Below are 24,864 nucleotides of genomic sequence, written 5' to 3'. Positions count from 1 at the left end.
TAAATAGATTAATAGATAAGTGTTGATTATAGATCAGGTTTATCATGCTCGGCACGAAAACTTACCTATTATTCTCTATATTTCTTAAACTTTGACCCAGCATTTGTACAAATATTGCAAGATATGTACATTTTCAGGAAGGAAATTAATTTCTGCGTTGAATAAGACCAAGGTCGTGAAACTCGCTGAAAAAATTGGTGAAGTAATGGCTGTTCAAAGCGATGCACTTTGTTTTCGGGTCATTTTGAGTTGAATACCTTGTTATACATAATTATATGATAGTGAAATTTTTGTCTTTCAGGAAAGTTTTTTTTTCGTTATATTTTGAGTATTTTTCATTGAAAATGAAGTTTTCACTAATTAATATCATAGCCACTCGCTAACCACCTGTGGTCAGAAAGAGTAGAGGTACAAAATATAATGATGTGTTAAAAAAGGAAACAGCTTTTAAAATAACTTTTGGATACAACTAAGTACGTTGTCCCCACAACTTATTAAGTTGAGACCTCAGCTAAGTAACTTGTGGCCACAACTTCATAACTTGTTCGCAATAAGTTGTGGTCTAACTTAGTAATTTGTTCCTTTTTACTTATGAAGTTATTCCTTTAACTTAATAACTTGTGGGGACAACTTATATAGTTTAGGCCTCAGCTTAGACACTTGTGGCGACAACTTCATAACTTGTTCCCACAACTTATTAGTTTTTGCCTCAACTCACTAACTTGTGGGACCAACTAACTAAGTTGAGGCCACTACTTTAAAATTTACCAATCAGATAGGCCGTTTCATCTTTATTGTTTTATCACAATGAGTAACCCTTATACTACTAGGTGCTCGGGTTCGAGCGCCGGTCTGAGCGCTATCCCTGTTAGCTGTAGATCCCTGGTTCGAGCCCTGTCTGAGCACTTGCCATGTAAGCCATGGATTCCAAATTTAGGCCCTATCTGATCAATCGCCAAGATAGCAACTGGGTTTAGGGTTAGAACCCTGGTGTGAAAACTAGCCACATAAGCGGTTACGAATCCAGGCCTGATGGCTCCCATTTTAAACGATATGTCTTTGGGTTTTAGCCCCAGTCTAAGGACTTTCCCTGTAAGCGACTGGGACCCCAGCCGGAGCATTCGCACACTACGTAACGGGTCCCGGTTTGCAGGCCCTGCCTTAGCACTCACCCTGTATGATATGGGATCCGGGCTCAAATCCCGGTTAAAGTACTTAACATTTAAGCGAACGGACCCTGATCCAACTACTAGTCTTAACGCCGGACCCGAAAAATGCGGGATGTATACCTTACAGGGCTAGTGCTCAGACCGGCGCTCGAACCCGAACACCCATCGCTTGCGAAGCTCTCTCTCTCTCTCTCCGGGACTCGAAACCAGGAAATGTTGCTTACGGAGCAAGTGCTCATATCGGCAACCGGTCGCTTAGAAGGCGAGTGCTCAAAATGGTATGTTAGCGACGGCTGTTTGGTTCGAGTCCCTGTGTTAACCCGTAGCTTTCGTTGCGAATGCTCAGGCTGAGGTTCGCAACCGGGATCCTTCCCTTACTGGGCAAGTGGTAAGACACTTGAACCCGGGATCCATAGCTTTCATGACTAGTACTCAGACTGGCGCTCGAACTCGGGACCTGTCACTGTTGGTGCAAATTCTCACATCGGAATTCAAGCCGTCGCTTATAGGGTAAGTCCTCAAACCGAGGCTCGATCTAGAGACCCAAAGCATGCAGGGCTAGTGCTCTTACCCTGATTCGAACCCCGGGACCGTCGAAAACGCCTAGTTAGCTTTAAGGACTAGTGCTCAAATATTCGAATCCAGGGACCGTCGAAAACTTAGGCATCTAGCACTCGCCTCGTAAGCGATGGTTCTCGGGATCGATCCCCGGTCAGAGCAATTGCCCTTTACAAGAAGGGTCCCGGGTTCGAATCCAAAAACCATGGACCACTCTCGCTAGTGCTCAGACCGTGGATGGAACCCTGAACCCAGTCGCAAACAATGCAAGTGCTCAGACAGGGGCTCAATGCCGGGATCCATAGCTTACAGGGATAGTGCTCAAACCGACGCTCGAACCCGAACACACAATATAACGAATATAAGGGTACTAACTGTGATAAAACGGTAAAGATGAAACGGCCTATCTGATTGGTTAAACTATGTTGTGGTCTAAACTTAGCAAGTTGTTCCCACAACTTATTAAGGTGTGGTCTCAACTTGATAACTTGCGACCAGAAGTTATTAAGTTGAAGGAACAACTTACTATGTTGAGACCTCAACTTAATAAGTTGTAGGAACAAGCTTTTGTGGCCACAAGTTACTAAGTTAAGGCCTCAACATTTTATATAATTTTTATCTCATTTTGCGTTCATCTATGCTGTAAAATGTACCTGATTGAATTACTAGTACTCTATACGCAAAAAGTTGACGTTTCGTCAATTTTCCTTAAAAATACATGCCTATATTGATACTTAAATAATTATATTAATTAGCGCGCAAAATGCCGAAGTTGCAATTTTGTTCAGCTTCGTCATTTTGACTTCAATCAATTGCGATTCGTCATTACATCACATGACTTTTTTGAGCTGTTGTGATTTGTTAACTAGTTCGTAATTTTTTGGAGGTATATGCGCATTGATTACCCGCTTTGCACAGTATCAAAATCGCGAAATGCCAAAACATGTAGGTTCGGCATTTGGAATTGGAGACCATCGATAAATGATGTAGACTGAACATCGCTTATGTGAGTGCGTAAATAAAGTAAGGACTAAGTATATGAGTAGATATATTTATTTGTATATTATTGTTTGCAAAACGCTCGAAACATTTTTTTGAAGCATAAACTATTAAAGAGTATTTTGTTGTCTGATATCCTTAACTCGAATGACTTATAATGAATCAGAAAACGTTACGATATTTTAATATTAAATAGTTCAAAGATGAGCATGTGATGTACCGATACTCGCTAGTATGAACCTGTAATTAACGCAATAAAAAAGCAAATTCTTTGTTTGTTCATTTCCGATAGTTGTTGTCTATTGAAATTATACGGATATAAAAGATATTTACCCGGTAACATTAAAGATACTGCTTCCTTAATACGGCATCAATTCAAATGCTATCGGGCGGAACCATTGTTTAATACCGGTTTACAAGGTAATTTACCCAATAACGCAAATGTAATGGTCCGTTGCCCTCAGGCATGCACCTGCCTGGTTTTATGATGTTAATCTGGTTGTAAAACCCCATGATCAAAGTGTCATTAGATATCGAAAACAAGAAATTTGGTACAATAGCACTGTAAAATATACTGTCCCAAAACTTAGAGACATTAATTATGGACGAAAACTCGTGTGTCCGAAAATTAAGAGACACGAAAAATAATTATTTTTGCTAAAAAAAGGGGTGTCCGAAAACTTAGAGTGTCCGAAAACATAGAGTAATTACGGTATATCACATTCGTGTTTAACTCAAGAGGCCTTTTAACAGATTTTGGCATGTATTTAAGTTTGTCATTAAATGCTTTATATTGATAAATGTAGGCATTTGATCTTAAAAGCTCAATAAAAAACAAGTTAAAAAAAGAAAAAAATAAGTAAAAGTCTTCCGCTTAGACCACTCGGCCATCCGTGTTCATACAGTGTATGATGTACTTAATATAAGCAATCCATCGTAGTGTAACAAAATATAACGACAACAACATAACTCTCCTAATTATTCAATTGTTTCGCGTTAAAATGCTTTATGATTTTCAAGTTTTAAAATCGTCAAAATATGCATATAATAGATATTTGGAAGCATGGTTATTGTTCAGTATCACTGTTTCCTCACAAATATCATAACGAAATCTTGCGAATCTGAAACATTTTTATGTTGGCAATTTACCAAAACGTGAAAGGCTCATTTAATCCACCTCTGTACAATGTGATTATTATGAGCCATTGTGACCATCTTTTGTCCGTCAACATTTGCTTTGGGAACACTCTAAAGGCCGCTTGAACAAAATATTTGTTCTAATGCTATCTCCGCCGAGGTAAAAACTGGGTCATATTGGGACAACTACGTCATTATTCATATTCAAGAACAAGTTCTTGAACACCGTAAAATCCACATAAGATTTCCTAATAATACTACAGTTGCCACATTTTTGCCAAATGCATGTGCGTAAAGTGTCATCCCATATTAGCTTATTCAGTCCGCACAGGTAAATCAGGGACGACACTATTCGCCTTTATGATATGTTTCGTTTCAAGAAAGTCTCTTCTTAGCAAATATCAAGTATAGGCGGAAAGTGTCGTCCCTGGGACATGCATTAAACCCCCTTTTCACAGTGCGAGGCTCATATATATTTTTTAGCTCACCTGAGCACAACGTGCTCATGGTGAGCTTTTGTGATCGCTTTTTGTCCGTCGTGCGTCGTCCGTCGTGCGTCGTCCGTCGTGAGCCGTCAACATTTGCCTTGTTAACTCTCTAGAGGCCACATTATTTGTCCAATCGTCATGAAATTTGGTCAGAAAATTGGTCTCAATGATATTTTGGATGAGTTCGAAAATAGTTACGTTTGCTTGACAAACATGGCTGACAAGGCGCGGGGCATTTTTCCTTATATGGCTATTTATGGCTATAGTAAAATCTTGTTAACACTCTAAAGGCCACATTTATTGTCTGATCTTCATAAAACTTGGTCAGAAGGTTCATCCCAATAATATCTTGAACGAATTCGAAAATGATGCCGGTTGGTTCAAAAACATGGCCGCCAGGGGGCGGGGCATTTTTCCCTATATGTCTATAGTAAAACCTTGTTAACACTCTAGAGGCCACATTTATTGTCCGATCTTCTTGACACTTGGTCAGAAGATTTGTCCCAATGATATCTTGGATGACTTCAGAAATGGTAACCTTTGCTTGAAAAACATGGCTGTCAAGGGGCGGGGCATTTTTCCCTATATGGCTAAATATGGCTATAGTAAAATATTGTAAACACTCTAGAGGCCACATTTATTGTCCAATGTTCATGAAACTTGGTCAGAAGGTTCATCCCAATAATATCTTGGACGAGTTCGAAAATGATGCCGGTTGGTTGAAAAACATGGTCGCCAGGGGGCGGGTCATTTTCCTTATATGGCTATAGTAAAACCTTGTTAACACTCTAGAGGCCACATTTATTTTCCGATCTTCATGAAACTTTGTCAGAAGAATTGTCCCAATGATATCTTAGATGAGTTTGAAAATGGTAACATTTGCTTGAAAAACATTGCTGCTAAGGGACGGTGCATTTTTCCTTATATGGCTATATATGGCTATAGTAAAATCTTTTTAACACTCTAGAGGCCACATTTATTGTCCAATCTTCATGAAACTTTGTCTTGCACGAGTTCAAAAATGATGCCGGATGGTTGAAAAACATGGCCACCTTGGGGGCGGGGCATTTTTCCTTATATGGCTATTGTAAAACTTCGTTAACACTCTAAAAGGTCACATTTATTTTCCGATCATCATGAAACTTGGTCAGAAGATTTGTCCCAATTATATCTTGGATTAGTTCGAAAATGGTTTTTGTTGCTTTAAAAATATGGTCACCAGGGGCGGGGCATTTTTCCTTCTATGGCTATATATGGCTTCAGTAAAACCTTGTTAACACTCTAGAGGCCACATTTATTGTCCAATCTTCATGATATTTGGTCAGAAGATTGGTCTCAATGATATCTTAGATAAGTTCGAAAAAATAATTATGTTTGCTTGACAAACATGGCTTCCAATGGGCGGGTCATTTTCCTTATATGGCTTTAGTAAAATCTTGTTAACACTCTAGAGGCCACATTTACTTCCGATCTTCATGAAACTTGGTCAGAAGATTCATCCCGATAATATCTTGGAAGAGTTAAAAAATGATGCCGGTTGGTTGCCAGGGGACGGGGCATTTTTCCTAATATGGCTATAGTAAAACATTGTTTACACTCTAGAGGCCACATTTATTTTCCGATCTTCATGAAACTAGGTCAGAAGATTTGTCCTATTAATATCTTGTTATCTCAGGTGAGCGACTTTGGGCCTTTCAGGTCCTCTTGTATTTTAGTTTTGCGTGTTACACTTGTAATCTTATTCCATCACGTGAACTTTATTTTTATTAAAGGGCATATACTATTTCATGCTTTGAACTTAAATAAAGTAACACAATAGTGTGTCTTCATTTTTCAGTGTGAACAATGCTTATTTGCACAGTTTTATTCGCGCTGACTCTGACAAAAGTGTGCCTAGCGGCCGCGGGTCCAAATATTCCCACCCAAGAATTAGGTAGGTACCGCGTGCTTTATGTGTATATATTTTCGTCAACATTTCGTTCACATCATCTAGTGGCGATGACAGTTGATGACAGTTGACGCTGTGCATGGAGCTTGCATAAGCATAAATAAACAACATACTAAATGAAGTTATAATTGTTAAAAAAATCATCATCAACATTAAGTATCGTGATTTTGGTCCTATTTTGCTGTAAACGTGGACTTGTGATTGACCATTCATAACGACCTAATGAAAAAAAAGCTAGAGCGATTGAATTTACTTATGAAGTAGGAATTGAAAATAAGGTCATATTTCTTGACGTCTCATTAAGCGTCTCTAGTAATGCTTGGGTTTGACAATATCTGTTGTATAGACTTCAAATTGAGTAATTGTGTATTTTCGAATTTCACTTCCGGGGTACACGAATATATTCCTGACCTCCTGTTATAACTTCCAGTGAAAATAAAAGAACACGCCATTTTTTACCAACGAATGTTTTCACATGTCACGTTAGTATTAATTGATGTTGCAAATCTTTCATCAAACAACCAGGTCTGGGCTGTGTTTGATACATAGTTAGAATAAACACACCCAACCTACATTCAACATTATTTGTTCAAAAACGTAAATCCAGTCGACTTATTAAACGTTTTTGTACAAAATTACTTTAACTTTTAGGGAAACGTTAGTCAAACGTCGTTCATACAGAGTAAACAAAAGAACCTCTCTGATAAGACATATTTCAAGATAGGTAAAGTTTCCCTTACCAATATCCTAAATCTGATGGAGCTTTGCTGTTCTTTTCAGACCCGCAGTTTTGGAATCGAATGGCAAAGAGTCAGATCAACGCTCGGTTGAAGATGTCTCACAACTACAACACAGCGAAGAACGTCATATTCTTTATTGGTATGCAATTGCATCATATATTATACAAACATTATACTTGCTTTCGAATGACTGATTGTAAGAGATGGGGGTCATTATGAGGACACCTTTTAGGTTCGACGACTTAAATAGAACGTTGTGAGTTACATGATAGCTTGAGTGTTTGAAAAAAAAAGAAGATTAGGATAAATACACGTGAATGAATACAATGCGCACAACCCCAACTCGACTCTGCAATTTTAACAGCCTATTACAAATTTAACTGCAATTATTGAATATTATGTTTAGAAAAAGATATCTGTTTTGTCAGATATAATCACACCAGGCACTTCAATTATATCGTTGTGATCGATGCCATGTTTGTACAATTACTGATTTATATTTCAGTGAGAAAACTGGCCTAGTGCATGTGCGCAAATTCTCTTCCCAGATAAGGCTGTTTAGAAAGGGACACACTTTCCGAATAATGGAGGACTGCACGTGCTAATTTGAGACGATACTTTACGCACACGCATGAAGCCCGATTTTCCCAGAACGCGGCTCAGTTAAACTTTCTAACCAATCAGATGGCCATTGTTACATGTTTTTATTCGATATTTACAAAAGACCTATTTGCGTTTCGGTTGACACGGAAATGCTTTTGTTATTGCCAAATATTATACCACAAGTATTAAAGTATTTGTCAAATAGTTATATTACGCATTTCAATCTGATATAGAAAAAGAAAAAAACTTTGATGTCCGTTTTTCAGCGTGTAACATTTGTCGTGTACATTATTTGCGATTTTGCAGGAGACGGCCTGGGACCTACTACCGTGACGGCGGCCCGGATACTCAAGGGGCAGCTGGCGGGGCAGCCAGGGGAGGAAACCGTGCTCGCCTTCGAACGCTTCCCAAACGTCGCCCTTTCTAAGGTCCTCTTACAGGAGTCAGTCTTTACTGTAGCCATATGCAGAGAATTCAAGTAAAATGAATGTGGGCTCAGAAAAAAAAGAAATAATAACTACAAAAACTATATAATACTATTGCTTAAATTACATACAATGTGTTGCAAGATTTCACAATCATTCACGTTGACATCGCGTTACACAAATTAGCACATACGTCATAAGTAACTTTTCACTATTTTCATCTTTATTAAACAATATATGTTTAGACAAACTCATATTACCGCACTATATTAACCTATAATGTGTAAATATTTAATTTTACTGTTTAAGAAAGTGTCAAATACGCATACTCAAATCAAGAACTCTAAGAAAACTTGTCTGTGTTAAAAAAATAAATAAATACATGTAGAAGTATTCATGTTTGCTTGACTTACTTAGATAACAGCTCTTCACATTTTAAGAAAAGTATGTATTTTTGCAACTCTGCGCCATAAATTGCCATAAATTCTCTGAAATTATGCGGTTAGCTCGATTTGATAATACGCTATTGCAAGAAATCTAAGCTTTCAAAACGCAGCGAAAACAGTAATTATAAGCATTAAGCGTTATATTCGAATGCAAATGATACATTCCATGACATGAACATATAGAGAACGATACAGTTTGATGACTTCTATAGCACAAGGCTAATAGAATTCGGAAAAAAGATTTTAAAATTCGTATGCGCAAGTTAACTATAGGAAAATTATTGTGTTTGCATCTGTTAAGGCTGTAATCGAAGACAACACCAGGCCAATCTCCAATGTATAACCTTGAACTGCTTTGACAAACTGCGAACTGTAAAAAGAGCCTCGTGTATTCAAACATGTTGACTAGCGCACATACCAAACATAGTCCATACCCGCAGAGAACTTATTTTGTTACGTGAACTATGGCAACATATCAGATGAAGTAATAATTATATTGCTCACTGTTCTTGATCACTTTTTTTGTAAATGTTACGTAACTTAAAGAAAAAAAAGCTGTTCGATTTTATAGCACCGATACATATGATCGCAAGGAAGGCAAACGTTTCACAAATGTTAACTCTAACAGGCCCACATAAATATATCGATCGTGTGCCTTTCTAGTGATGATTTTACTTATTACCACACCGGAAGCAGCGCATATCCTGTATTTTCCACGTCCCTAAAAACAACCATTTCAGACGTACAATGTTGACCGCCAGACTCCAGATTCTGCCGGAACTGCCTCCGCCATGTTGAGCGGCGTCAAAACCAACTACTATTTGATCGGCCTCAACGCCCGGGCCAGCAGGGCGGACTGCGAGGGTTCAAAGGGCAAGGAGATGGACACCATCTTAGACTGGGCCGTCAGGGCAGGTATGACCTCTCAAAATGAGTCGCGTTCTGAGAAAACTGGGCATAATGCATGTGCGTAAAGTGTCGTCACAGATTAGCCTGTGCACAGGCTAATCAGGGACGACACTTTCCGCCTTAACTGGATTTTCGTGCAGAAGAGGCTTCCTTTAAACGAAGAATACCATAAAAGCGGAAAGTGTCGTCCCTGATTAGCCTGTGCGGACTGCTAATCTGGGACGACACTTTACGCTCATGCATTATGCCCAGTTTTCTCAGAACGCGACTCAAATCATTTAAAACATGATTTGAATTTCTTGGTAGAGTAGAGTAAGTTAAGTAAACAATTAGCAATTACTGCACATATTTATTTTAACATAAAGCGATCCATGCTCATTCAACATTTTAATTATTAAATACAAATGATTAAACGCACATAACTGCCACTGCAGGCAAACGCACCGGAATAGTAACGACTGCCAGGATCACTCACGCCACGCCGGCGGCCGCTTACGCTCACGCCGCCGACAGATACTGGGAGGGTGACGTGAATACAAAGGGCATCACCAGCTGTCGGGACATCGCACAACAGCTGGTGGACGACAACGCCGACATCAATGTAATGAGCCGCGTTCTGAGAAAACTGGACCTAATGCATTTGCGTAAAGTGTCATCCCAGATAAGCCTGTGCAGTCTGCATAGGCTAATCAGGGACGACACTTTCCGCTTTTATGTATTTTTAGTTTCAAGGAAGTCTTTCCTTACCGACAATCACGTTTAGGCGGAAAGTGTCGTCCCTGATTAGCCTGTGCAGGCTGCACATGCTAATCTGGGACGACACTTTACGCACATGCATTAGGCCCAGTTTTCTCAGAACACGACACAAATTATCGCTTTACTACGCAATTCACCAAATCTCGAAGTGCTTCATACAAAATGTTCATTTCAGTCCCCACATTTGTATTCATATGTCAACACTGTAGGTGCTTTTCGGCGGTGGGCGTCGCCACTTCCTGCCTAACACTACGGCGGACCCGGAAACGAACACAATAGACAAAAACCACAGACAAGATGGACGCAATCTTATTGAAGTAAGAATAATTTAAACACAGAAAATAAGTCGTACTTTACATATATTTTTATTCATATAATATGTTTATCCAATTCGTATTTTGTCGCCTTTGTTTTGCCAAGGTAATGCGCCGTTGTGCTAGTTGTATAAGCAAACGTTATTATATGAGTCGCGTTCGCGCAGTCCGCAAAGGCTTATCAGGGACGACACTTTCCGCCTAAATTGGATTTTTGCTAAGAAGAAACTTCATTTAAACAAAAAATGTCATAACAGCGGGAAGTGTCGTCCCTGATTAGCCTGTGCGCACTTCACAGGCTAATCTGGGACGACACTTTACGCACATGCATTAAGCCCAGTTTTCTCAGAACACGACTCATATCTATTCATTAGTTCATCAAATACCGTTGACCATCACTCGATGTGTTGTCAACAAATTCTGATCTTGAAGGCAATTAATTTGTTGGTTATTCCAATGTCGGTATTTAACGTTTATTATGCCCCCCTTCGAAGAAGTGGGGGTATATTGCTTTGCTCATGTCGGTATGTCGGTTAGTCGGTCTGTCGGTATGTCGGTATGTCGGTCTGTCTGTCTGTCGGTCCGTCCACCAGTTGGTTGTCAGATGATAACTCAAGAACGCTTGGGCCTAGGATCATGAAACCTCATGACTCGTAGATGACCCCTATTGATTTTGAGGTCACTTGGTCAAAGGTCAATGTCACGGTGACTCGAAATAGTAAAATGGTTTTTGAATGATAACTCAAGAATGCATACGCGGCCAACAGGACAAACTCTGAACAATATTACTGAAGCAACTGGTCTGTAATCCTAAATCTATAATTATCAGTCCAATGAAACATCATCCTTTGAGTAAAATACAGTGGATCAGTAAATATATTATCAGAATATGAGACGTTTTGTATATTTTGTATATTAAATATTGTGTTAATGTTTAATTTTGTTGATTAATATAAATATAAGCAGGACAGGGGAGGTAAAACACTATTATATCTTTCTTATATACAGGGGAAACAAATGCAATAAGTTTAAATTTCATGTTTTATAAATAGAAGATATTTGTTCATGTCAGTGTGAGATCATTTGTTATTTTTTATGATCACATTTACTATTACTATGACAAAACAACACTTACCTGAATACCACAATGGATTCCACCCAAACTATACCCCACGCCCCTACCAGAATCCTTTCCCCCCCCAACCTCATCCCTCTCCAATTTTTTTTAAACATCCCACATGATACCCCCCTCATCATTCCTCCCTACTCCCCCCCATTTTTTTTAAACATCTAATAAATTACCACACCCCACATTATACCCCCCTCTCACTCCCCCCTACCCCCCACCCACCCTAGCCCCCACCCCCACCCCCCAACCCCCCCCCAATTTTTTTATAACATCTTATAATTACCCCACCCCACATTATACCCCCCTCTTACCCCCATCACCCCTACCCCCCCCCAACAACCCCCCCCCCAATTTTTTTAAACATCTTATAAATTACCACAACCCCACATTATACCCCCTCTCACCCCCACCCCCCTACCCCCCCCACCTCCCCCCCAATTTTTTTTAACATGTAATAAATTACCACACCCCACATTATATCCCCTCTCACCCCCCCACCCCCCCTACCCCCCCAACCCCCCCATTTTTTTTAAACATCTTATAAATTACCACACCCCACATTACAGCCCCCTCTCACCCCCGACCCCCCTACCCCCCCACCCCCCGACCCCCCACCCTCCCCCCAGTTTTTTTTTCAACATCTTATATAACTACAACCCCACATTAGACCCCCCACTCAACCCCTCACCCCCCCTATACCCCTACCCCCCCCCCCCCTCACCCCCGCCCATTTTTTTTTAAACATCTTATAAATTACCACACCCCACATTAAACTCCCCACCCCCCCCTACCCTCACCCCCCCCCCAATTTTGTTTAAACATCTTATAAATTACCCCACCCCACATTATACCCGCCCCTCTCACCCCCCCCCCCACCCCCCTACCCCCCCACCCACCCTCAATTTTTTTAGCATCTAATAAATTACCCCACCCCACATTATACCCCCTTCTCACTCCCCCCTACCGCCCCCCCCCCCCCCGGCCCCCACTCCAAAAAAAATACTCTTCTCTCAATCCCCCCTTGATCATGACTGGCAGATGACCCCTATTGATTTTCAGGTCACTAGGTCAAAGGTCACAGTGACTCGAAATAGTACAATGGTTTCCGGATGATAACTTATATTAGGTCAAAGGTCAAGGTCACAGTGACAAAAAACGTATTCACACAATGGCTCCACTACAACTGACAGCTCATATGGGGGGCATGCATGTTTTACAAACAGCCCTTGTTAACACTTAATTCAAAACAGTAGAAACTTTTTTTGTTAAATATTTTCACACTCTGTAAGAATGATGATTGATAGCGTAAGAATAAAGTTGTGAAGACCCAAAACTTCTGATTTATGTTAGCATTCAAATCAAGTGTAAATAAACGCTATCCCCTTACTCTCGTCACATCCGGTTTGTTGCACTTGCAGGACTGGACGAAGTACCAGACGTCACGGGGACGCCGGTCGGCCTACGTGTGGAACCTGGACCAGTTCAATGCCGTCAATCCCACCGACACCGACTATATGCTCGGTAGAAGGGAGGGGAGTTTACTGACTTGTTGAAATAACTGATGTTCCCAGCAGAAATGTCAAGCTAAAATAAAATACACTTAAATGACATGAGCCTCCATTTGTGAAAGGGGGTTTCATGCATTTGCGCAGGCTAATCATGGACCTTCCGCCTTAACAGGATTTTTGCTAAGGAAAAACTTTCTTTAAAAAATAAACGCGGAGTGTGTTTTACTGATAAGCATTTGCGGACTGCATGTGCTATTCGGGGACGACAATGTGTGCAAATGCATTAACCCTTTTCCCCCATAAGAAGCAAAGTGAAAATGGCTTTTGCAACCGGCATAAAACCAGAAAAACCTGCGAGTCACTCGCAGTCTGTTCAAGTTTTATGCTGTGTGCTGCCCATCAGTATCTAAGGGTTGGAAATGAAGCCTTTAAGATTTGAATCTAGTAAGAAATGTCTTAAATTAAATGTAACTTTCAAAGGGACTACAAATGCATGAAAATACGTATCTAAGTGGAGAAGGGTTGAACCATCTTTTAACTGATCGAGGCTCAATTGTATGTAAAGTTATCATAATCAATTGTATATGAGCCTGGAAAGGCAATCTCTGATAATTATTTAAATTTCTAAACGAAATCATGACTTCTTTGTGTTTGGGAAAATGAGCTTAAAAGAAAGTGCGTAAAGTGTAGTCACAGATTAGCCTATGAAATTCGCACAGGCTAATCGGGGACGACGCTTTCCGCTTTTAAGACATCTTTATTCAAAGCAAGTATCTTTTTAGCGAAAATCACTTTAAGCGGAGGTGTCGTCACCGATTAGCCTGTGCGGACGGCACAGGCTCATCAGGGGCGGCACTTTACGCGCATGCACTAAACCAGGTTTTTCTCAGAATGTTCCATGATCATTTCATGTAAGTGTCTATCATGGTTCCCTGATCTGACCACAGGCCTGTTCGAGCCGAACCACATGCAGTACGAGCTGGAGCGTAACACGAGCCGGGAGCCGTCCATCGCCATGATGACACAGAAAGCCATTGAGGTGCTCCGAAAAGGGGACAATGGCTACTTCCTCCTCGTAGAGGGTACGTGATGTCGACCAAACTACTATTTTACATACATTATAATATGCATGTTCTAAAAATGCACACATTCTTTTTGTCGAGGCCGGGACCTACTCGCCATCGATCAGACTGAGACTGAAATCTTCACGGAGTAAAGGGCATTTTCCCTGCAAAGTTCACGGACCTCAATACCATAATTCAATAAAACGTATGAAAAAACATTTTCACCGTTATTGCTGTTACTTTAATGATGCATCAAAGCTAACTGTCCAGCGCCTCTTGAAACCTTTGTTTACAGGTTATATTGCACTAATTTCGATTCCCATAGGGTCCCATTATAAAACTGACAACTTTCACGGCATTTTCCTTGCCTTTTCGACGGATCAATTTTTCCGAACCTGGTATCATTTTAAAGATGGATCTGTCATCTTCCAATAATTGCAATCAAAAATATACCGTCTCGCAACTTCTAAGAAAGTAAATCGCTGTCGAATGAACCCACCGTAGAAAAACGTGTTTCGGAATCCTAATTTCGAAAAAAGCCCCACACAATAGAAAACACACCCTCAATAGTTCATCTTTTAAGTTATCAAGGCATCAAAGTACTCCAGACACATACAGGATATTACAAATAACCACAAAAGACATGTCTCACATTGTTAAATGGCTTATATTCAAGAAGAGAAAAGGAACTCTTTAGAAATAGGCACTACTTTCGAATGGACCACGGAGGGATACACAATGATTTAGTGTAATGTAACCTTTACATACATTTCAACTGGCCGACATTTTAAACACAAGAGTGATTTCATTGGTCCAACGCGAAGGTGTGTCTTTACGTTGTGAAGTTATCATAATTCAATCAGATCTGATCGTTGACGAGTAGGTCGCACCGGTAGTGTATTGTGTTATTTCTTAAAATTTGACCCAGCATTTGTAAATATATTGGAAGATATGTACATTTCAAGAAAGGAAATTCAATTCTGCGTTTAACAAGATAAGTATTGATGCAAAGCATCAAAGGGCGTCGAGAATTTCAGTGTAAAAGGCACTCAATGAAGTTACATGAAACGATTTTTTTTTCTACTGTAAATATTAATATATTGGCCGATTATTTTAAACAAAATAGAAAAAACATACTGGTATAACCATGATCTATGATTTTGTGTTATAACCCCCAAATAACCATTATCTATGATGTTGTGTTATAACCCCCAAATAACCATTATCTATGATTTTGTGTTGTAACCCCCAAATATTTCATAGTTCATTTTATTAACATTGGTTTTCTTATTTTACCGGCATCCATTTCGTGTGCAGTTTGCATTAATGGAACAGAACTGTGTAGGTTTTAAAATATCTGCTTCATCTTGTAAGCGTTATTTCATAATTTTCTCAACTTCAAGGGGAGATGATTCTGAACTTATTCTTACGTTGCTCGTTTACGATAGGGGTTGAGTACTCATTGATATGAAAACACTGTAAAAGTTTTAATGTGTTTACGAACCCCCCCCCCTCTCACACATATATTTCATGGGCATAATAAAAACAAAAAATGGTTACAATAAAACAGCATACTTATTTAAACTAAAATGTCTACATCAAAACATAAAGTTAACATAGAACACAAATAAAATAATTTGATTCTACTGGGGCTCAAACCTTGGGCCTCTCACATGTGAAGCAAGCGTGTAACCACTACACTACGAAACCGCTTGAAAAATCACCTTCTAACTAAGGTATTAATAAATGACTGTAGTGTAACGGTTATCAATAAAGCAATAAACCGTGTTATCGCTGTCGTCTTGTAAAATTGAAGAAAATACGCGTTAACCAAAATTCGAACAGCAAAAGTCCATGTGATCAGTTAATAATTAAAAGAAATAGCTTTGCATTATTGGCAATAAATGTTGTAGTAAATGTAATAGGCACATACGCAGTACTTATATACACTAACTTACACAAAAAATCACCACCATGCAAGATATTCTGACAACAAAAATATATACATTGTTCCGTAAAATAACTTCTCCTCCATTAAGCGAAAAAAAAAACGTATTACATACTAGTCGCCCCACTTCAGTACGACGCCAAAAACACCACGTTCGTGGAAATCGCTGCACAATTGATGAAGAAATGGCTATTCAAAGCAATGCACCCTGTTTTCGGGTCATTTTGAGTTGAATACATATTTACATATATACAATATAGAGGATATTTGTTGGATTCGGTGGATTATCGATTTTAATTCACGAGTGATCATAGAAAATAATATTTTCACGAGTGGCGCAGCCACGAGTGAAAATATATATTTCTATGATCACGAGTGAATAAAAATCGATATTCCACCGAATGCAACACATTTTCTTTTTATTTTATGCTTTTTTCACAGTTTATATACATTGTTAAAGAGTTTAACTAAAGAATTTCGCTAGGATTATGACGTCATTTCGTCAAAAAATGACGTCATTTCACAGTAAACAATGAAAATTATCGATAATTTTCACTGATAATTTTCACTGTTTGAAACAGTGAAATTATCAGTTTTAATTCACTGATATTTTTCTATAAACCACCGGAAAGCATAAAATAAATATATATATTCACACATATGGTCCGTTACGAGGTCTCTGATTTAGAAATAGGTCATGGGGTTCCCTCTTTTAATACATATATCTCAAATCCCTTTTTTATCCGATATAAACACGAATTAATATATATAGCTGTACCTAATATATTAGTATACAAAAAGGTATATAAAATTTCAATTTCAGACGTGATTGTGGTTTTCGATTTAAGACCGTATTTGATTGCATTACCTCCCCTTCACCCCCTCATAGTAATTAAAGGTGCCTAGAACGCGGGGTTGTATACAGACCCCGTTTTTTATATTGACCTCGTAAGTAAAGTCTAAAAACTACCGAGACCGCGTAACTGGCACTATGCATTAGTATATTTATGTATATATTTGATAGTGAAATATATTTTTTTCAGAGAAGTTGATATTTCGTTATAATTTGATTAGTTTTCATTCAAAATGATGTTTTCACTAATAGCATAGCCACACGCTAACCACCTGTGGATCACATAACAATGTGATTTTAAAGGGAAAAAAAGTTATTTTTGCTTAATCAGTCTGTATACATTTTCGTCCTCCAGGGTGTAGATAGTTTTGACGAAAGGGTCATGATTCATTGAAACAATAGTACATATAGAGTATTACATGTTTAGATATTTGATTCTTAGATGTAACTTTTTGCTAGTAAAGTCAATATATTCATAATCATTGTTACAGAAATTTTCAGAAGAAAATTAACATACTTGTTGATTTTTTTTACTTAGGACGCGGACATAATTTAATATGCGCAACTTCGTATCATGCGAGTTTGAAATGTGTACATGTAAAGATGCAGGAACACTTGTGCGGATTAATTTGCGTTTAAAGACAGACGGACGGACGGTCGGACGGACGACTGGACGGACAAACGTTTTGTGATAACTACAAATGACAACGAAATCGACGTGTTTGCCGAAACATATTGTATGTTGCACCTCGAGTAATGACCATGTATGGTGTACGAACTGGTCCAAAACTACTCTAAACTGTCCGGGACAGTTTATAAACCGTCCCGGACGGTTTCTAAACTGTCCCGGACAGTAAACTAAACTGTCCCGGACAGTTTACAAACTGTCCGGGACGGTTTAGGAAAGTTTTGGACCGTTCGTGCGCATAAACCGTCCGGGACGGTTTAAACTGTCCGGGACAGTTTAGTAAACTGTCCGGGACGGTTTAAACTGTCCGATAGGGTACTATTTATATCAGCCAATCAGAACACTCCTTACAATAATGCTTTTCTTTAGAAGTCGTAATGTAATATCGTTGTCATCTCGAGCGACGCTATTTTTCTCGGACAAAACATGATTTTAAAAATATTTAATCAATAATTGCTGCCAAAAACGCCAGAGTTAAAAATGAATATTTTAAGTACTCGAAATAAATGTATTTGCCCACAAAGTATTTCTGACATTGGTAACGAACTTCTTCTTTTACAGTCGCTGCCCTGAAAATGTCGAGTAGGTGTAAACTCGGGATATGATGTGGTCATTCTGTTCACATTTCTAGCCAGAGCATCCAATCTAGTCAGTGAAGAATTAATCACCTCAAGGGACCTATTTGTCTCTAAAATTCTTGTAATGGAATTAAGCACATCCCGACAAGTCTCTATAAAACCGATCTCTGTCCATATTCGCGTAACAATGATAAATTATCGAACAATCACTCGAGTAAACGTTTTTAAAAAGGAAATTCTCACTTTCGAAATGGCACACAAATGCGAAGTGTTACGAGTGTTCTGATTGATTGATTGACTCCTCTTAAGAACCTATGCCGTACTAAAATTTATGCCTGTAAACCGTCCGGGACAGTTTAGGAAACCGTCCGGGACAGTTTAGGAAACCGTCCCGGACAGTTTCCAGGAAACCGTCCCGGACAGTTTCCTAAACTGTCCCGGACGGTTTGTAATCCACAAAATAAATCGCCCGGTACAGTTTACAGACGCACGAGCGGTTCAAAAGTAAGAAACTGTCCGGGACAGTTTAGTAAACTGTCTGGGACAGTTTACAAACCGTCCCGGACGGTTTATAAACCGTCCCGGACAGTTTAGAATAGTTTTGGACCAGTTCGTACACCATAACCATGAACTGTTTGCGTAATTTCAGGTGCGCGCATCGATCATGCTCATCACGACAGCTTGGCGAAGAAAGCGCTTCACGAGACGATTTCATTCGAAGCCGCGATCAGCCAGGCGGTTGCAATGACCAATCAGGAAGATACTCTCATTGTCGTCACGGGAGACCACTCTCATGCCTTCGATATTCAGGGCTATTCTTACCGAGGCCTTGATATTCTGGGTAATTAGCGATAAAACTTGATAATACATCAAGATAGCAAGAAGGCCTTTCTTAGAATAAAATTTGGGAAATGATTTTGAACGGCTAAACAATGTTTTGCGTTTCAAATTTAAATGACTTCAATAAAATTTAAATTGATCAATAGTGCTGTGTAAATGAAAAAATATGGTGACAATGCCATAAAAAGTTTTAAATTATTAAAAATGGCTTACAATAAAATGTGCATTCTAATTTTAGTTTGTATGTGCAAGATATTGGTATGGATTTAAAACACATCTTTTAAGTGCCTCTGCCTTTACTATACATATCTAAGAAAGCCTTTAACATTATACACCGACTTTCAAACTAATCTATATTGATTTGCTACATATTGAGTAAATGGTTTTGTTTCGATTGAAATGTTCTGCAAAATCATCTGCAGGTGAAGTATCCTGAATATAGTATACACTTAAGGGTGAAAATAGTACTTTTGTTAATATAACTGTGTTACAAGCAAGAGTATGTCTATTTTGAAGATTACATTACACAACAGTACATGAGAACAGCTGCTTAATGTCAATAGACCTTTATAGTTTACTTAATTAGTGTACAATAAGTTTGACATCTCATCTAATTATACTAATTTTAATAATAAATCTAATTATGTCACAGGACTGGCCGATCCATTAGAGGAGGACGAACCGACCCTGGACCAGAAGCCCTACACCATCCTTCAATACGGCAACGGACCCGGATACGAGACGCCTCGGAAGAACCTCACCGGCGTCGACACACGTAAGCATGCATGCCTAAAAACGTAGTGGTTTCCGCTACAATATATTGATATTAAGGATTTATTAATATTAACCTACCGGTACGTTAGAAGAGACTGATTATACAGGACAGTATATATATGAACCTCGCTCTGGGAAAACGTCGTTTAATGCTTTTGCGTAAAGTGTCGTCCCAGATTAGCATGTGCAGTCCCTACAGGCTAATCAAGGACGACACTTTCCTGCTTTGTGTAATTAAAAAAAGATGTCTTTTTTAACGAAAATCAATTTAGGCGGAAAGTGTAGCCACTGATTAGCCTTTGCGAACTGCACAGGCTATTTTGGGACGTCACTTCACGCACATGCATTAAGCTCCTTTTTCCCGCAACGCCGCTCATAAAAAAATGTATGGTGTCGACGAAGACGACGACGAAAATGACAATGGTACTGTACAATTGAAACTGCTGCAGATTATGATGTTAGTGAAAAAGTTTTCTAGTTTCGTCGCATATTTATTATTTACACAGTAAGACCAAATATATAAGCCGAGTTCTTGCATAACTGGGCTTAATGAATATGCGTTAATTGTCGTCCCAGATTTTTCTGGACGGTCATCAAATACCATAAAAGCGGAAAGTGATGTCCCTGAATAGTCTGTACGAACATGTCTCTTTATTCAGTACCGCGTTTGAACACGTGCCGTTGTTTGTTAATGCGTTGCAGACGGCAACAACTACATCTTTCCTAGCGGAGTTCCGGTCGAGTGGGAGACCCACGGGGGCGAGGACGTGGCTATATACGCACAGGGGCCCATGGCTCACCTGTTTTATGGAGTCCAGGTAGGAATCCTAAGAATGAAGTCCGATTGTAAGCACTTTTAGAAACGGTAAGAATGCTGTTCAAAACGTTGCAATCGAAGCCAAGTTTTCGATACAAAAATATGAGAAGGATTTAATTATAAAAAATCTCGATGTATCATATATTCGTACGCGTTCTTTATACCGAATACCTCATTGAAACCAGTATGAGTATATATCGCTTTAAGCAAAGAGCAGATGCTTTTGTGTTAATTATAAACCGAACACCTCGCCATGCTTCCTATCGTAGTGTTTTTTTGTAAACATTCAGCATTTTTGGTACCTGTATATGATTTAACATCACCAATTTCAGGAACAAAACTACATCGCTCACGTGATGGCATACTCGGCATGCATTGGTCCGTACACCACATCATGTGATCACGGCCAACCAATAGAATGCACCAGCGGCTGTGAACACGTTTCTCTTCACATATATGCGTTTATTGCTCTATTGTTTGTTTCGTTGGTGTAATTGTGACTTCTAACCTTTCCTCTTTTTTGAACGACATGTATTACTCACATATTTTAGCGAATAGTAGCACTTTTAACCAGATAAATAAGTTGTCATCGAAACTTTCATCCCGATTACATAAATCTCAAAGCTTCAAATAGCAATTTATGTTTAAACTCAAAGAATGTTTTTACATAGAAGCACGTCCTTAAAAAGGTGGTTTGAACCCTTCATTAACCCATTTATGCCTAACGTCTTGAAAAAAGGCCTTTGCAAACAGCGTAGACCCAGATAAGACGCCGCATGATAGGAATTTCTGTAAGAAATATTCTAAATATAGAAATAAATATACATGACATCCCTAATTTTGGAAATAAATTGATCCAATTCTGAAGGATGGGAGAGTCCACTAGGCTTAAATGGGCTAACTACTTGATGAATCGAGCCCAAAACAATTACAGTTGATGGCCTGATTGTGTACTTGATCGTTAAGAAAGTAATTTTTACTTCAAAGAATTTTGTGAAATCTATATGGGTCATAAACTTAAACATTGTATAACTAAGTGTGAAGATGTTTGTATAAACAAGATTTTGTGTGACCAGTTTTGTCAGAGTTATGGTCCTTAATGTGAAGATAATCAAGAACATATTTTGGCTGCGACAAGGTTCGACAGACTTTTGGTCCTGTGTCGGGTTTCCCACTATAGAATTAGAAGTTGAAATGCTGCGATCATTGAATTGACAGGAATTTCAGCTGCGAAAGGTTTTGGAAGTTATATGACCAATTGTATGTTTTCCCGATGTGTGTTGTTGGCGTATCAAAATCATGGCACATGTCTTGTTTCGTTATGAAACTATATATAAATGATTTTAACCGAATGAATCTCAGACAAATAAATTTAAGGATGATAATTTTGTTATTCATCCTTAAATATTATTGGTAAATACCCCCATATGTATTTTGTAAATACTGCCATATGGCAATACTTTTACGTCATGGTTGTTTTATCGGGATCTCCATGAAAATATAAGGTTTTGTAAACAGATTGCAAGTTATGACAATATAAGTTTAAGTAATAAATTGCAATTGAAAATGTACATTATTACATGTTAAAACACTCATGACTAACAAATACATTGAGACTAGTGTTCTATATGTGGATAATCATATAAATGAGCCGTACTGTGTAAAAAGGGGTTTAATGCATGTGCGTAAAGTGTTATCCCACATTAGCATGTGCAGTACGCACAGGCTAATCAGGGACAACACTCCGCCTTAACTGGATTTTTGCTAAGAATAGACGTGCTTTAAACGAAAAATATCATAATAGCGGAAAGTGTCGTCCCTGAATAGCCTGTGCGGACTGCACATGCTAATCTGGAACGACACTTAACACACATGCATTTAAGCCCCTTTTCACCGGAAAAGGTTCAAATGTATACAATTACAATTTGCTTGTTATTCGTTTCATTTTAAATGTTAAATGATGCAGCAATTTAATCAATAGTTCAATACTGAAGGGCTTTAAGGAATTTTAAAGAGAAGATTTGTACCTCGAAGACAACTGTTTCAAATTCAAGCGAAGGATCTTTTAAATTTGAATTTATTTCTTTATTTTTATGTCCCCCACTATAGTAGTGGGGGACATATTGCTTTTGCCCTGTCTGTTGGTTGGTCTGTTTGCGCCAACTTTAACATTTTGCAATAACTTTTGCTATATTGAATATAGCAACTTGATATTTGGCATGCATGTGTATCTCATGGAGCTGCACATTTTGAGTGGTGAAAGGTCAAGGTCAAGGTCATCCTTTAAGGTCAGAGGTCAAATATATGTGGCCCAAATCGCTTATTTTATGAATACTTTTGCAATATTGAAGATAGCAACTTGATATTTGGCATGCATGTGTATCTCATGGAGCTGCACATTTTGAGTGGTGAAAGGTTAAGGTCAAGGTCATCCTTCAAGGTCAGAGGTCAAATATATGTGGCCAAAATCGCTTATTTTATGAATACTTTTGCAATATTGAAGATAGCAACTTGATATTTGGCATGCATGTGAACCTCATGGAGCTGCACATTTTGAGTGGTGAAAGGTCAAGGTCAAGGTCATCCTTCAAGGTCAAATATATGGGTCAAAATTGCTCATGTAATGTCACTTCCGCAATATTGAAGCTAGCAATTTTATATTTGAAATGCATGTGTATCTCATGGAGCTGCACATTTTGAGTGGTGAAGGGTCAAGGTCAAGGTCATCCTTCAAGGTCAAACGTCATATAGGGGGATATTGTGTTTCACAAACACATCTTGTTTAATCCAAGATTATTTTAATCATTACAGTTTTTGCAGAACATGCATTTACTGACATGTTCCGAACAACCGAGAGTGTTAAACTATACGACATACATGCATAGACAACTTAATAAGCATTTGAAATGAAGTAGAAATTAGTGCACATTTTTACAAACCTTTTTTTTTGTTTAAACAAGACACTTTGGTAGTATTATATTTTTTCAATGTAGTAAATAATAAAGATTAATTTAAAACAGTCGGTTGGGTTATTATATGACTTATTGATGTTATGTGGCTTTTTTAGGGTCGTGCTCTGTGATAAGGAGGTTTAATGCATGTGCGTAAAGTATCGTCCCAGATTGGACTGCACAGGCTAATCAGGAACGACACTTTCCGCTTCTATGATATGTTTCGTTTAAAGAAAGTCTCTTCATGGCTAAAATCCAAGTAATGCGGAGATTGTCGGCCCTTATTAGCCTGCACCGTCTAATCTGGGATGACACTTTACGTACATGCAACAGTCTAATCTGGGATGACACTTTACGTACATGCAACAGTCTAATCTGGGATGACACTTTACGTACATGCATTAAACCCCATTTTCACAGAGCGATACTCATTTGTTTTAATTAATGATGAAGCCTTTGAATACAATAGATCAGTTGTTAACATTTACCCATGTATGCATAGCGTCTAGAAAAAATGCCTTGGCAAACATCGTAGACCCAGATGAGACGCCGCATAATGCGGCATCTCATCAGGGTCTGCGCTGTTTGCTTAAAGGAATTTCTGTAAGAAATATTTTAAATATAGAAATAAATATACTAGACATCCCCAATTTTGGAAATACATTTTGTAAATTGATCCAATTTAGAAGGATGGGAGAGTCCACCAGGCATAAATGGGTTAAAATGTCCTTACACGTGAACGCGTTGGGTAGATCAGACCACTTGCCATGTGTTGCTTAAGTACAAAGAAGAAATACAATCTATCGAATTATTTAAAGTATGTTTTATTTAAACGACGCCAAAATTAGTCACGTTTCAGTTTCAATGCAGTATTTAAGACTTTAAGACATGCATTTACATGATAACATTTTATATTCATTTGAAAAACGGACCATGTAAAATAATAAAAATTAGAGTCGATTTGAGTTTCATCACTGAACTATTAGATTTAGTTCATTGGGATGTATGTATTAATAGAAAGATTTTGCTTCATTATATATATCTACTTGTCGTGGAAATGCATGTGGTAATAAACAATATTCTGATATGTTTTTAAGATGTACACTTGGAGACTTTTCTAACACAACACGTATTTAAATCAATATAGCTCCCTTAATTTAGAGCGGATTGTGTTGAAATTGGGACTCAAACTAATTCAACACATATCTTATATTTCATGTAA

The 24,864-nt window shown here is 38.5% G+C and overlaps 1 protein-coding gene across 2 annotated transcripts; it reads left to right on the top strand.

Annotated features, from left to right (window-relative positions):
- Window positions 1-6,185: 6,185 nt before the first annotated feature.
- Window positions 6,186-23,710, top strand: LOC127879134 (alkaline phosphatase-like). 2 transcript variants are annotated; one of them, XR_008048929.1, is made up of 13 exons: window positions 6,186-6,284; window positions 7,080-7,178; window positions 7,949-8,070; window positions 9,254-9,428; window positions 9,857-10,023; window positions 10,388-10,495; window positions 13,040-13,142; window positions 14,077-14,211; window positions 18,910-19,101; window positions 19,753-19,875; window positions 20,577-20,692; window positions 21,024-22,966; window positions 23,119-23,710. XR_008048929.1 is itself a non-coding variant. In XM_052425803.1 (12 exons), the coding sequence occupies exons 1-12, from the start codon at window positions 6,197-6,199 to the stop codon at window positions 21,183-21,185; spliced, it is 1,590 nt and encodes a 529-aa protein (XP_052281763.1). In that variant the 5' UTR covers window positions 6,186-6,196; the 3' UTR covers window positions 21,186-23,710. The 2 variants fall into 2 exon arrangements, 1 of the variants encoding a protein (XP_052281763.1); XM_052425803.1 differs by having other exon boundaries at window positions 21,024-23,710.
- The last annotated feature ends 1,154 nt before the right edge of the window (window positions 23,711-24,864 follow it).

This window comes from Dreissena polymorpha, chromosome 4 (genome assembly GCF_020536995.1).
Source record: "Dreissena polymorpha isolate Duluth1 chromosome 4, UMN_Dpol_1.0, whole genome shotgun sequence".
Classification (NCBI taxonomy): Eukaryota; Metazoa; Mollusca; class Bivalvia; order Myida; family Dreissenidae; genus Dreissena; species Dreissena polymorpha.
This window is presented reverse-complemented; position numbering and strand designations above follow the sequence as displayed.